The 11,595-nt window shown below is 40.2% G+C and overlaps 1 protein-coding gene across 1 annotated transcript; it reads left to right on the forward strand.

The window, feature by feature from the left end:
• Window positions 1–7,553: 7,553 nt before the first annotated feature.
• LOC147620555 (fatty alcohol:caffeoyl-CoA acyltransferase-like) lies at window positions 7,554–9,291 on the forward strand. The gene is made up of 2 exons (XM_086824787.1): window positions 7,554–8,038; window positions 8,126–9,291. Exons 1-2 carry the CDS (start codon window positions 7,601–7,603, stop codon window positions 9,080–9,082), a joined length of 1,395 nt encoding a protein of 464 aa, XP_086680913.1. The 5' UTR covers window positions 7,554–7,600; the 3' UTR covers window positions 9,083–9,291.
• The last annotated feature ends 2,304 nt before the right edge of the window (window positions 9,292–11,595 follow it).

The following is an 11,595-nucleotide window of genomic DNA, read 5'->3' on the forward strand; positions in this document are numbered from 1 at the left end:
CTAAACTGACATTCTTCACATACTTTATAAATGCATTCCATCCACCGTAAACTTTGGCAAACCTGTAATAACAATTTTTGACTTTTGCGTAGACTTCAATTTGTTGTGCTCATTCACATGACCAATAAATTTGTGCCCTATATCAGCCACAACACTTGGACCTTACGCGAATATAGCAGAGTTCACCTTAGGCATGCTTACATCAAAAGTAAATATTTTGCCCACTCTTTTGCCCTTTTCAACCAAATGACATTTATTGTTGAAATCCTCAACATAGTAGCCCTCAGGGTTAAAGCATACTTGCAAACCCTATTCAATCATTTGCCTAACAAACCAAATTCTTTGTGATGTTAGGCACATGAAGTACATCAGTACCTCACCTTGCCATTTTGCATAGCCAATGACACATTCCCAATGTGAGCAACAAGATGAGACATGTCTTTTTCCATCTTTACATAACTGGGATTTTCAAGATTTTTAACATCTCTAAACCGCTCTCAACAATGATAGGTCATGTGGTTAGAGGCTCCCAAATCCACATACTATATATTATCACCGTTTGTGGATCCCTCAATTTAACATGTGCTCCATAATAGATCAATGCTCACATCTATCTTCAGCCTTCTTGCTTGAAGATGTATAATTATTTTGCTACAACTTGCCATTTTTATGTCACAGCTTCTTACAACATTGAGTGCTATAAAGTGACCTGGTTTGCCACAATAAAAGCAATCCTTTAAGCCTGATCCCAATTTTTATTTTTGCCAATTGTCTCGGCCTCTTTGGCTCCCCCTACCTTGAGAGTGGCCTCTTTCACCTGTGTGTGTGTTTATTACTACTGTGAATTATTGAACTAATGTTGTGTCCATATTTTTTATTTCTAAAATAGCCACCACCTTGATCTTGACCACGTGACCTCTATCTCTATGTCTACTTGAATTCAAGTAGAAGGTCTATTCTCAAGTGTTCTTTCTTCTTTGGGAGGAAGAGTCTTCATCACCCAAATATTTCTCTTCTATGATTAACATAGATACTAAATCCCAAAAGTTGGAAACCTTCTACTTGAATTCAAGTAGAAGGTCTATTCTCAAGTGTTCTTTCTTCTTTGGGAGGAAGAGTCTTCATCACCCAAATATTTCTCTTCTATGATTAACATAGATACTAAATCCCAAAAGTTGGAAACATTCTCTCTTGCAAACAATAGAGGTCTTGAAAGGCTTGTATTCTTTACCAAGCCCATTCAAACAGACACTTACTAAGTTATCATGTTCCACACTAAGAAATTAATAGATCCAAGAGATGAAATAATATCCTTAATCTTCAATGTATATTTATTGAGGGACATGTTCTTCTTCTCCACTATATGCAGCTCATGTTTTAGCTCTGCAGCTTCCTTGCCTTTGTGTTTGTCTAGAACATCTTCACTAGGTTTTTCCTTGAAACCACTAGAGTATTGGCATCCTATATTATAATTGAAAGATAATACATGACTTTTCTTACACCCTAGTTCAAGTCTTTGAATGCTTATATCTCTGCTCGAGTAATGTTCTCTTCAGGCAATTCTGGATTGTCTCCTTACACATACTCCCAAAATACTTTTCCCATCAAGAATTTGGTCATTCTAAACTTCCATGCATGGAAGTTATTCTTGTCAATCTTCTCACTAACAATTCAGTTGATGTTGTCAGACATCTTTTCTTAAAACAACCATAAATTTGTGAACATATAATTTCTATATGAAACCTACCCAACAACACAACAATATCTATTATAACTCTTGTAGTTAGTGGTACTTTTGCATAATTTTGTTATCACAACACGTGACCAGAGTACACGTACACCCACAATCAGAAATACTTGTGCAATCACTATTTGCACACCCAAAATGCACTATTACCTTACAATAATTCTTGAGAGCGCACCTTAAATATATAAGTATAGCACATGAGTTTAAATGAAGGGTTTTTTTAATTAAAAAATTTTAAGGTAAATTTACATAAATACATTTACAGAAGGGGATTTTTTAAAATCAATTAAAAAAAAACCCGTAAGTCCATAAAGAAAAATGATCAGTCATTTTATTTATGAAAAGTTCATAGGTAAGGAGTTTTTTAAATACCCCTTGAATGCAGGTGATAGATAGGGTTTCTTAGTAGTGCACCCCCTGAGCAATAACTAAAGTTCGACAGAGATAGTTCCAAACCAAAACTTCCCAGAAGTGCCCCAAAACACCTTACAATGGTCAAACGAAGGTCGAAACAAGCCCAAAATAACACAAATTTGGCCATAAAATTATAGTACAAAGTATTATGCAAAATACAAGCACCTCCACACCTACAAATATAACTCCTCAGGACATGTAGCTCCCACAGCTACCCAGGCAGTGTTGTATTAAATAAGAAGAGGAAGAGAAGATGATGCTCTTACTTGTGTACCACTTCCTTTGCCGTCATAGCTTTCTTTGCTTAACTCCTTAGCCTAAACGAAGCATTGATACCTTGAAATGATTGGGGGAGGAGAGAGAGCTTGAGATCTTGCAAGCGCACACACTCACACAACAATGGAGAAGACACACATAGAGATAGAATATTGAAATCTTCTTTTACTTGTTAGTCTCAAAAGAGATCTACAAAAGATAAGTGAAAACCAACATGAGTACTAGAGTACTTATGTACAAGCTGTCCATAAAGTGAACATGCTAACTAGGTGAGCTGGCAAGATAAGTATACCATAACTCGGCTGGACTAGGTAGGTGTAGTCCAGCTGTAGAATCACTAACTAGGTAGCTACCAAATGCACCAGTGATGTAAAGATGGAACAATCACCTAAGCATGTCACATGAGTGTCAGCTCATATTGAGCTTAACATCCTAAAAATTTGTACATCCCCATTCTCTTTACATCTCCCCCCTAATGCTAATTTGGGAAGAGTCCCTTAAAGTTGAGGCCCTTCTAGGTTTCGTAAATGAATGTATCATTAAACTCATACAAAAAAGGAGGAAAGATATGTTCTTTCAGACTCAAGATGTATAAAAATTCTTAATACAGCCTACAAAGTCTTGGCCCTTAGACTCCAATACTCACCTTGATGCATGGGATCAAATCAAAGTAGAAAGGCAAACAAAGATTTATTTTAGATGCTGTTATATCACTTTGGGAAAGGATGGAGTATGTTCAAGAGTCTAACTAGGAATTTTTTCAAATCTAAATTGGCTTTGACGAAGCCTATGACAGGCTAAAATGGCCATTCATCCCTGTAATATGGGTTTGGGCATCCACTTCACCAAGGTAGACACTCTTTGAGAATGCTCGTAGCAAGGGTCTCTACCAATGGGGTCCTTAACCATTTCCATTACTTAAATCTATCTGATAAGGTTGGCCCTTGTTCTCCCTTCTTTATGCCATTGCTTTCTCGGCACCCTAGGTTAGCTTGTTCAAGATGCTATGGATAGAAAACCCTAAAGGAAATTTCCCTCCTAGGTAATGAAGCAAGCTAAAACATGTCTGCTATAATTTGCACAATGATACAAATGGCCTCCTCCACATTGATAATAGTTCTATTTCTACCTTCTAGGAATGCCTTAGAGTCTTTTGTTTAGCCTCAATCTCCTAGATAAATCACACAATAAAATAGTTATTAAAACCCTGATCGAAGAGCATCCGGGCTGGCTCCTTCACCAAGGATGCATAGTTCTCCAAGAAGGAACAATTTTAGGCTACTAGGGATTCCTATGGGCTTTGGAGTCACCACTTATCAAAGGTGGATGTGGGTTCTAGATAGACTAAGAAGGAAGTTTGATAGGTGAAGAGACATAACAGAAAACTTGGCAGGATGTATGCTAGTCCTAAAGCACATTCTAATCCCAGCCTCCATATATTTCCTTTCATGTTTGGAGACCTTCCAAAAAAGACTTGAAGAGCATGGAGTCCTTGTGCAAGAACTCCATGTGGTAAGGCGATGCTTTGATATACAAAATCCCTACAATTACATCAGGCCTCATTGGGCCAATTGTAATTTTGATCCCATCCTCCATATATTTCCTTTCATGTTTGGAAACCTTCCGACAAAGACTTGAAGAGTATGGAGTCCTCATGAGAACTTCTTGTGGGTTAAGTGATGCTAATCTGGCATTCAAAATCCCTACAATTGCATCAGGCCAATTACACTCTGATCCCCAAGTCCCAAGGTGGCATGGGTCTTCCAAATATAATGGAACTAGCAGGCAAACATGCTAAGTGTGATGTGGTTGATTATGAGCTTTCTCTCTCCTTCATTTGATTGGGCCATACTTGTGATCAGAAACTAAAACAAAATTGGACAAATTTAAACGATGCTAGGACCTCCTGGGTCCTACTCTCTTCTTTAGCCCCATCCATATTATCCTATTTGGAAGCCCATTGGTCAAAGGTATATGGAACTCATGGAAAAGGAGAAAAGGAAAACTCTCACTCTGGTTCTCCATCCTCCATGGGGACTTCATTGGAGAAGGTGGATTGAAGTAGGCCCACAATATGCAAAAAAAGAGAGTTTGGTTGGAGATATGGAACAAAATAACGAGGGTGTGAAAATTGCCAAGGGATCTATAAGAGTGTTTAGGCTCTCACAAAGGCACACTTAGTTCATATTAGACAGAATGGGCTATTGGGACCCAGACCCCCCCCCCAACTCCTTCAGCTCAAAGGAACTAATTCATAAATCTTTTACCTAGGATAGCTAGCCATGTCTTCTCCCAATAACTTGTCCCCCCTCCCTCCATCATCCTGATGCATTTCAAGTTCAAGAATGGGCGACATATAATGTTATGAGATCATGGCAGTGGAACTTCAAATTCACTCACATGTGGCTTATCCAACCTAGACATACTTTCCAGTTGTGCTTAATAATGTATAAAGCTATATGCACCAACTCCAAAGCTCTTTAAATGGGATATGGAGATGGAATCTGTAAACGACGTGGCAAGACTAAGGAATCCCTTTCCCACCTCTTTATGGGTGTTATGCGCTAGTAGCGACAATGTATGGATGATGGAGGAGAAGATCTTTGGATCACCACCTAGTCATAGAGGGAATGAGGATAAGGATACTCCCCGCTGGACATACGTAGTGGCCTGCTTGCCCACACATGTCCAACTGTCGTAGGACTATGCCCGGGTGCCCTCTCCCTAGAATCTCATCTTGCTCGCCACCCACTATCTGGTGGATAGTCTTGCAGGTTGCTCAAGCTCCTCGTAGCATTGGTAGTGCGTGACGAGTGGGCTGGTGTACTCCTTGCGTAGCTGGGTGACTACACTAATGAAGTGTTGGCGTGGTGGTTTGGTTGCTTTCCTTGTTGCATAGTGGGGTGGTGCGTGAACATTGGAAGAGGGCAAGAGAAGGAGTCAGCCCCCTTTGCTTGCTGCTTTGTAGCCTCTCCAAGCACCGAGATGATAGATAAAAGATGTTGCATGAGATGATAGATGCAAAGGCTTGCTGTTTCTATAGTCTCTCCAAGCACCAAAAAACGGTAGATGATGCCAAGGCTTGCTGCTATGCATACAAGATTCAAGTTCATCCACCCTAACACATGGTCTTGCCCCACGCAAGAAAAAAATATGATGAGAGTTTTTTGCTCTGTTTGCAGCTATGGCGGCCTCTCCTCCACCCTGTCGAGCAGAGAGATAAGGTGATTTTTCTGCACCTCCCAAAAAAATCTTGATAAGTTTGATAACCTTTGCAACCCGCCCGTCCACGTGGAAAAGACTGCAACCAAGGCTCTAATACCAATGTTATATGCTTGTATTGACAACGCATGGACGACCGAGGAGAAGAGATCTAGATCACCACCCAACCATAGAAAGAATGAGGATAAGGATCCTCACCGCCGCTGGACATATGTAGTGGTGTGCCTACCCATACATGTTGTTCAACTGCCTGCGAGACTACGCTCATGCACCTTCCCCCTTGAACCTTAGATCACTCGCCCCCACGCTCTGATAGGATAGTCTCGGAGGCCAATTGAGCTTCCTGTTGCTATGAGCTGCGTAACAATGGGCATGTATGTAATTGGGAAGCCATTTTCTTTATTCAAGCATGCGTCCCACATGTCTTTATAGCCAGGCCCTCTCACCTGCTGGAAGCACATTTTTTGAGAGTAGCACCCAGTTACCATACCAAACTATGCAATGTCATTAGAGTAGACTTTTATGGTTTATATGGATTGCTAGAAATCAAAAAGTGTTTAATAATATGTAGAAAGATGTTTTCCCTAGCCTGAGAGCAAGCATGTATGTGCAGATGAAATTGGTGGGCCAATGCCAAATCCAAGATTTGGAAAGTCTGATCCAAGACGAACGAGATGGATGAAGCTCTATAGAACTTACTTGTGAAAAGGCACTACAATGCCCAACTTATGCCGAAATTACAAGCATCAAAGAAGAAACTAGGAGGAAAGTAGTTGATCTTGCAAAACAAGGAAAGATACTCTACTTGAGGAGGAATTACAAAAGTTGGCATCATTCATCCTGGATCTCGCTATAGTTAAAACTATAATTAATCTATGAAGGCAGGAGGTACCTCGTAAACCCATAAGTAGATAAGCTAGGAGCTAGACTTCTCTAGAAAAAAGTCCTTTTTGTAAAATCTATTTTTTCTCTTGTAATATAATCTGCTTTCCCAAAAAAACTTATATAAACTTTATCATGGAAGCCTAAAGGTTTCACAATTTCTTAGATTTCGGAAAGTTTTAGTTATAATTTACCTCGAAATTATTTAGAATTAGAAGGTTTTTCATTGTTCTAGAGAAAAAAATCTCATCCAATAGAATTTGGAAGGATGCATGAAGAGGTAGGTACACACAAGGATAATTTTTGACGAGCTGGGTCACCTTTCCAAATAACAGGATTACTAGCAATAGTGACCGTTTTTTTTCACATTTTACCTCATTTTTGGATAGCCACTCAAATTAATGATTGTATTTTACGCAGAAATACCCAAAACGGGCTTGACCCCATCAAAAAGAAACCTTAGGTACACAGACAACCCAGTTTTCTCAAGTTATAACTAACATTGCACCCGCGCGTGCTTCTGCCATAGTGCTTCCACCCGTACAGTCTGTCCCCACCCTTATACTCTGTGGCTAGAGAGAGGAGATACAATTTTGTGCCAAGTGGATGCAACTCTCAAAATAGTGTGTAGAGATCTCAAAATAGTGTGAATTATATTATAGTGAGTGTAACCTTCTAAGTCATTTTCTGAATACGTGCCAAGAAACTTTACTTTTTAATTTATGCGCGTATGGTATATATGATGGCCGGGAGAAGAGGACAACTAGAACTAGAACAAGGTTAACAAGCCACGCCACGCCACATGCATCCTTGGAAATGTTAGGACAGGGCACAAAAAAGTCTCGAAACCCTCCAGCTGAGAAGCTGAAAAGGCTGGAATTGAAGGTAGAACTATACTTGGACACAATAGCTTGGATGGGACATGGGAGTAAAGAGCAGACCCCCACGAGATGCACACCTCTGTCCATAATAGTCAGGGGATTAATTTCAAGCGGTTAAGGTTTTGTACTTCTCTATCTCAAAGTAGCGCTTTTGTGAAGGAGGCGTTGCATTACAAAAATGGCCCAGTTTCAGTCTTCCTTGTTGGTTCACGCCGCCAATGTTTCCCTTGTCAAGCCTGCCAAGCCTACTCCAAGACACTTGATGTATATGTCCAGTACTGATCAGATGCTCAAAAATGCGAGGCCGAGCCGGAGCATATTGTTCTATAAGACGGAGAAAGATCCGGCAGAGGCCGTGCAGAGTTTACGGCGGGGATTGGCGTCCGTTCTGGTGGCGTTCTATCCAATGGCTGGGCGGGTGGTGGACGATGGCGGCCGATTCGCCCTGGACTGCAACGACGAAGGCGTGGAGTTGGTCGAAGCCAACTGCGACCTCCCTTTCGCAGAGGTGGAGCAGGATGGCGCCTTCCACATCAGGAAGCTTTTCCGCGATCTAGCGGGCATGGATAGCCGAGAGTACAGTGACCACATCGAGGACCCCATTGTCTCCGTCCAAGTGAGAAGTGCTTCTGTCTACGATTCTTTTTTGCAATTGTCGATCTGATTCCTATGGAGGTTTACATGATAAGAATATTTCGTGCAGGTTACTTCTTTCCTGGGCGGCTTCACGGTGGGGTTTGCGATATCGCACGCTGTTGCTGATGGACACTCGTTCTGGACGTTTGTCCAGTCGGTTGCCGAAGCTTGCCGAGGGAAGCCCCTCTCAGTCCAGCCTCTCCACACGCGGAGCGTCCTCAACCCGGAAAGCTTCCTGCTCAACAGGTTTCCGGACATGCCCTCCGAGAAACTGAGAGAACCTGATGGAGCGCCCTACTGCGGCTCCACGGAGGTGGGCTCAAGCAAAGACAGCCTCATGCTCATCCCGGCCGAAAAGCTCCACCAAAAGATCATCAATTTCAGTAAAGAGATGCTGGAGACTCTGAAGAAGGCGTGCTGCGAGGGATCAGATCAGACGACGCGCTTCGACAGCTTTAGCTCCTTTGAAGCTCTGTCGGCATACTTGTGGAAGAGGTTAGTGATGGCGCAAGGGCTAGAAGATCACGTGAGGTTGGACTTCCGCGTGCCCTTGGATATTAGGGGCCGGATGATACCGCCGCTTACCCGGGCCTACTTCGGCAATGCAGTAGTTGGCCTTACGGTACCCACGACGGTCGGAGAGCTTAAGGCGGAGAGCATCGGCGCTACTGCCACCCGCATCCGGCAAGGCGTCCGGCAAGGTGACGACGCCTACATCAAGAAGGCCATCCTCGCCCGAGAAAAGCTGGACCTCCGCAAACTCATCCTCGGCGACGTTGTGCTCTTCAACATCCGCAACGCCAGCCGCTTCCCTGTGTTCGAAGCTGCGGACTTCGGCTGGGGCCAGCCCGACGCCGTCCGACCCCCTTGGGAATGGAGAGAGGGCGAATTGACTTGGTACCCTGGTAAAAGGGCTGGCAGCATCGACGTTGTCGCTGCCCTCAGCGACTCTGCCTGTTCTAGCTTCTTCTCGCCAGAGCTCTACCCCAACGACCCCCTTGGTCCCCATGCTTTTGCAGCTTGAATTGAAGAAGGCTAGGTGAGGAGGCTTTGAAGAAGATTTGGTTCCACCATACAGGATGCCCTCACAGAGTAAGCATATATACAAACAAAATGTTCCAAAATAGGCTAGAACTCTAAAAGCAAACACAAAGACACATAACGGCTAGCATGGGTACGCCCTAGTGTTAATTAATAAGTTAAAAATAAGCATGACGAGTTTTTTAAATTATATATATATATATATATAATTTATTATTGTTATTATTTTTGCACAGTGAAATTGTTACGTTTGTTTGAGTACTCAACAAATCCTATAAATTTCTCATGATCAAATGGAAAAAATCAGTGATGGTCTTTATACACGACATTCTTGAGATGCATAGGCCACGATGTAACAAGAGATGGTCCACAAATTGGACAAGCATTGTGACCGGATGTTATGAGTCCTAATTATGCACAATGCACAAATAATTTATATTTAGATACAACTCATATTTGATAATTCAGATCATAGGAAGGTGATTGAGCATAGAAAACATGCTGGAGCACTCTCCATATCTCAAAAAGTCATGCATTGTCCACATTAAAATTACCTTCACCTCTATGCTACATTATGTAAGCACTCTCAAGACACATCATGCACTTGGATGCCATGCCATAGTGCCTCAAGCTCCATGATCAAAGATTCAAGGTAAATACTATTTTGGGAAAAATAGGTAGCTAACAAGGATTACCTAAAAATATTCCCTCCCAAAATGCATGAAAGCAAAAAATAGCTTTAAAAAGTACTTTTTTTGAAAGCACATCTAGATTTCCATGTGTACATTAAAAAAACTACATGAATTTTAATACTTTTTTCAAGAGAGAACATGTGTGACCTCCATAGATTTACAAAACTGATAATGTTTGATGTAAAAACAGCTTGACTTTTAAATGGGATAGAAGAAGTCCACGTAACTTAAAGAAATACCAATTTTTTTCAAATAAAAAAATATTTAATAAATTTCATAAATAAAAGGGACTTTTTTAGTGGACTTTCTAGGAACAAATTGTACCACTATACACATTATTTGACAAGTGATAAAAAATGATTAGAATAGATAACATCATAAGCTCTATAATATAAAAAAAAACATTTCAATCATTCTTGAATCTATTTCTAGACCCAAATAGCAAATGGGCCAATACAAAAATATGAAATAAATGTTCTTCCCACAAAGATGAGATAAAACTTCTTGAAGGTTTTCATAGCAATAAACTAAAGTATATAAAGTAGTAGAGTCACATGTGGGTGGTAAACTAAATTATGTAAAGTAGTAGACTCAAAAATCTAAACATCTAGGACTTGATTTGGATCTTCTTTTGCTTCTTTATTGTATTGGTAATTGTTTTCTTCTCCTTGGGGACCAAGGAGTATCAAAGTAAGATTCTCATTTTTCTAGTAGAGATGCTAGAGTCCCTAGGCTCATTAGAGAGGGGAGGCATGGATTTTTTTGATGCTGACTGGAACTTCTCATTAGCATCAATGGAGACATATCCCACCTCTTGATCTTCATTTGGAAGTTCCATATCACCCTTCAGACACATAGCAAAAAAACTACTTGGATCTCATCCTTTTTAACAACAATGCAGTTTTTCTTTCTCTTAATTGTACACAAATATTATTTTTTAAAGTAAGAATAAGTGTATACCAATTCCCAAAAACAAGTCAAGTATCCAATCATCTAGCATAGAAAATAGATCGATCAAATGATGTTGAGGCTTCTGGTAGGGATTCACCAAGGCTTTGGACTCACTTACGTGCCTTAATTTCCTAGTTACTATTGGAAAAGAAAGCACATTGGAGCATCCAGACTCATTGACATGTGCTTTAACACATCTTTGCTCAATGCCATCCCAATAGCTAACCGTGAGCATTTCAAATGAACTTTTAAAATGAAAACCAAGAACATGATAAATATATATATATATTAAACTTACAAATGTAAACTTTCTTTAGAATGATATTATGAAGATTATTTACATCCCCAAAAATCACTTTATAGGTTGGTGCTTTACTTTCCTACCCAAGAAGAAAAAATTCTTCTAGTTAATCTCCTTTAATTTTGGAGCATAATTTCCTAGAAAGTGTCTTGTTTTCTCTTTCCAAGCTCTTTTAACGGTACACAAGAAATTTTTGTGGACACTGTGATTCCTCTTGAAAGAGAGACTTTTTGCCTTTTTTTGTTAGAGGCTTATATTATTAGTAGAAAGTTAATATACAAGAATATAATATTAAGTGGCTCATTTCTTAAAACATATCAAAAATACCAATATACCATCACATTCTAGTCTTTAATACAAAAACAAAATACCATTACCCAATCTCTGAAGGACAAGTAAAAATCGTTCAAAATTTCCTGAGAGATAGACTGGGGATACTATACACGTTCATCATCCGCACTTTAGTTTTTTTTATAATGACCTCTTGCATCTTCATATAAACTTTCTAGCTGTAAGCCACATGTAAAGACAATATAAATAACTCATTTACAT

Source organism: Cibotium barometz, chromosome 31 (genome assembly GCF_041138505.1).
Source record: "Cibotium barometz isolate CiBa-2024 chromosome 31, ASM4113850v1, whole genome shotgun sequence".
Lineage (NCBI taxonomy): Eukaryota > Viridiplantae > Streptophyta > Polypodiopsida > Cyatheales > Cibotiaceae > Cibotium > Cibotium barometz.

What these genes read in the sequence shown, in the direction of transcription:
- LOC147620555 (XM_086824787.1), top strand. Translation starts at nt 7,601, where the DNA reads ATGGCCCAGTTTCAGTCTTCCTTGTTGGTTCACGCCGCCAATGTTTCC. An exon ending in ACCCCATTGTCTCCGTCCAA is followed by an intron (nt 8,039 to 8,125) that starts GTGAGAAGTGCT and finishes TATTTCGTGCAG; the next exon opens with GTTACTTCTTTCCTGGGCGG.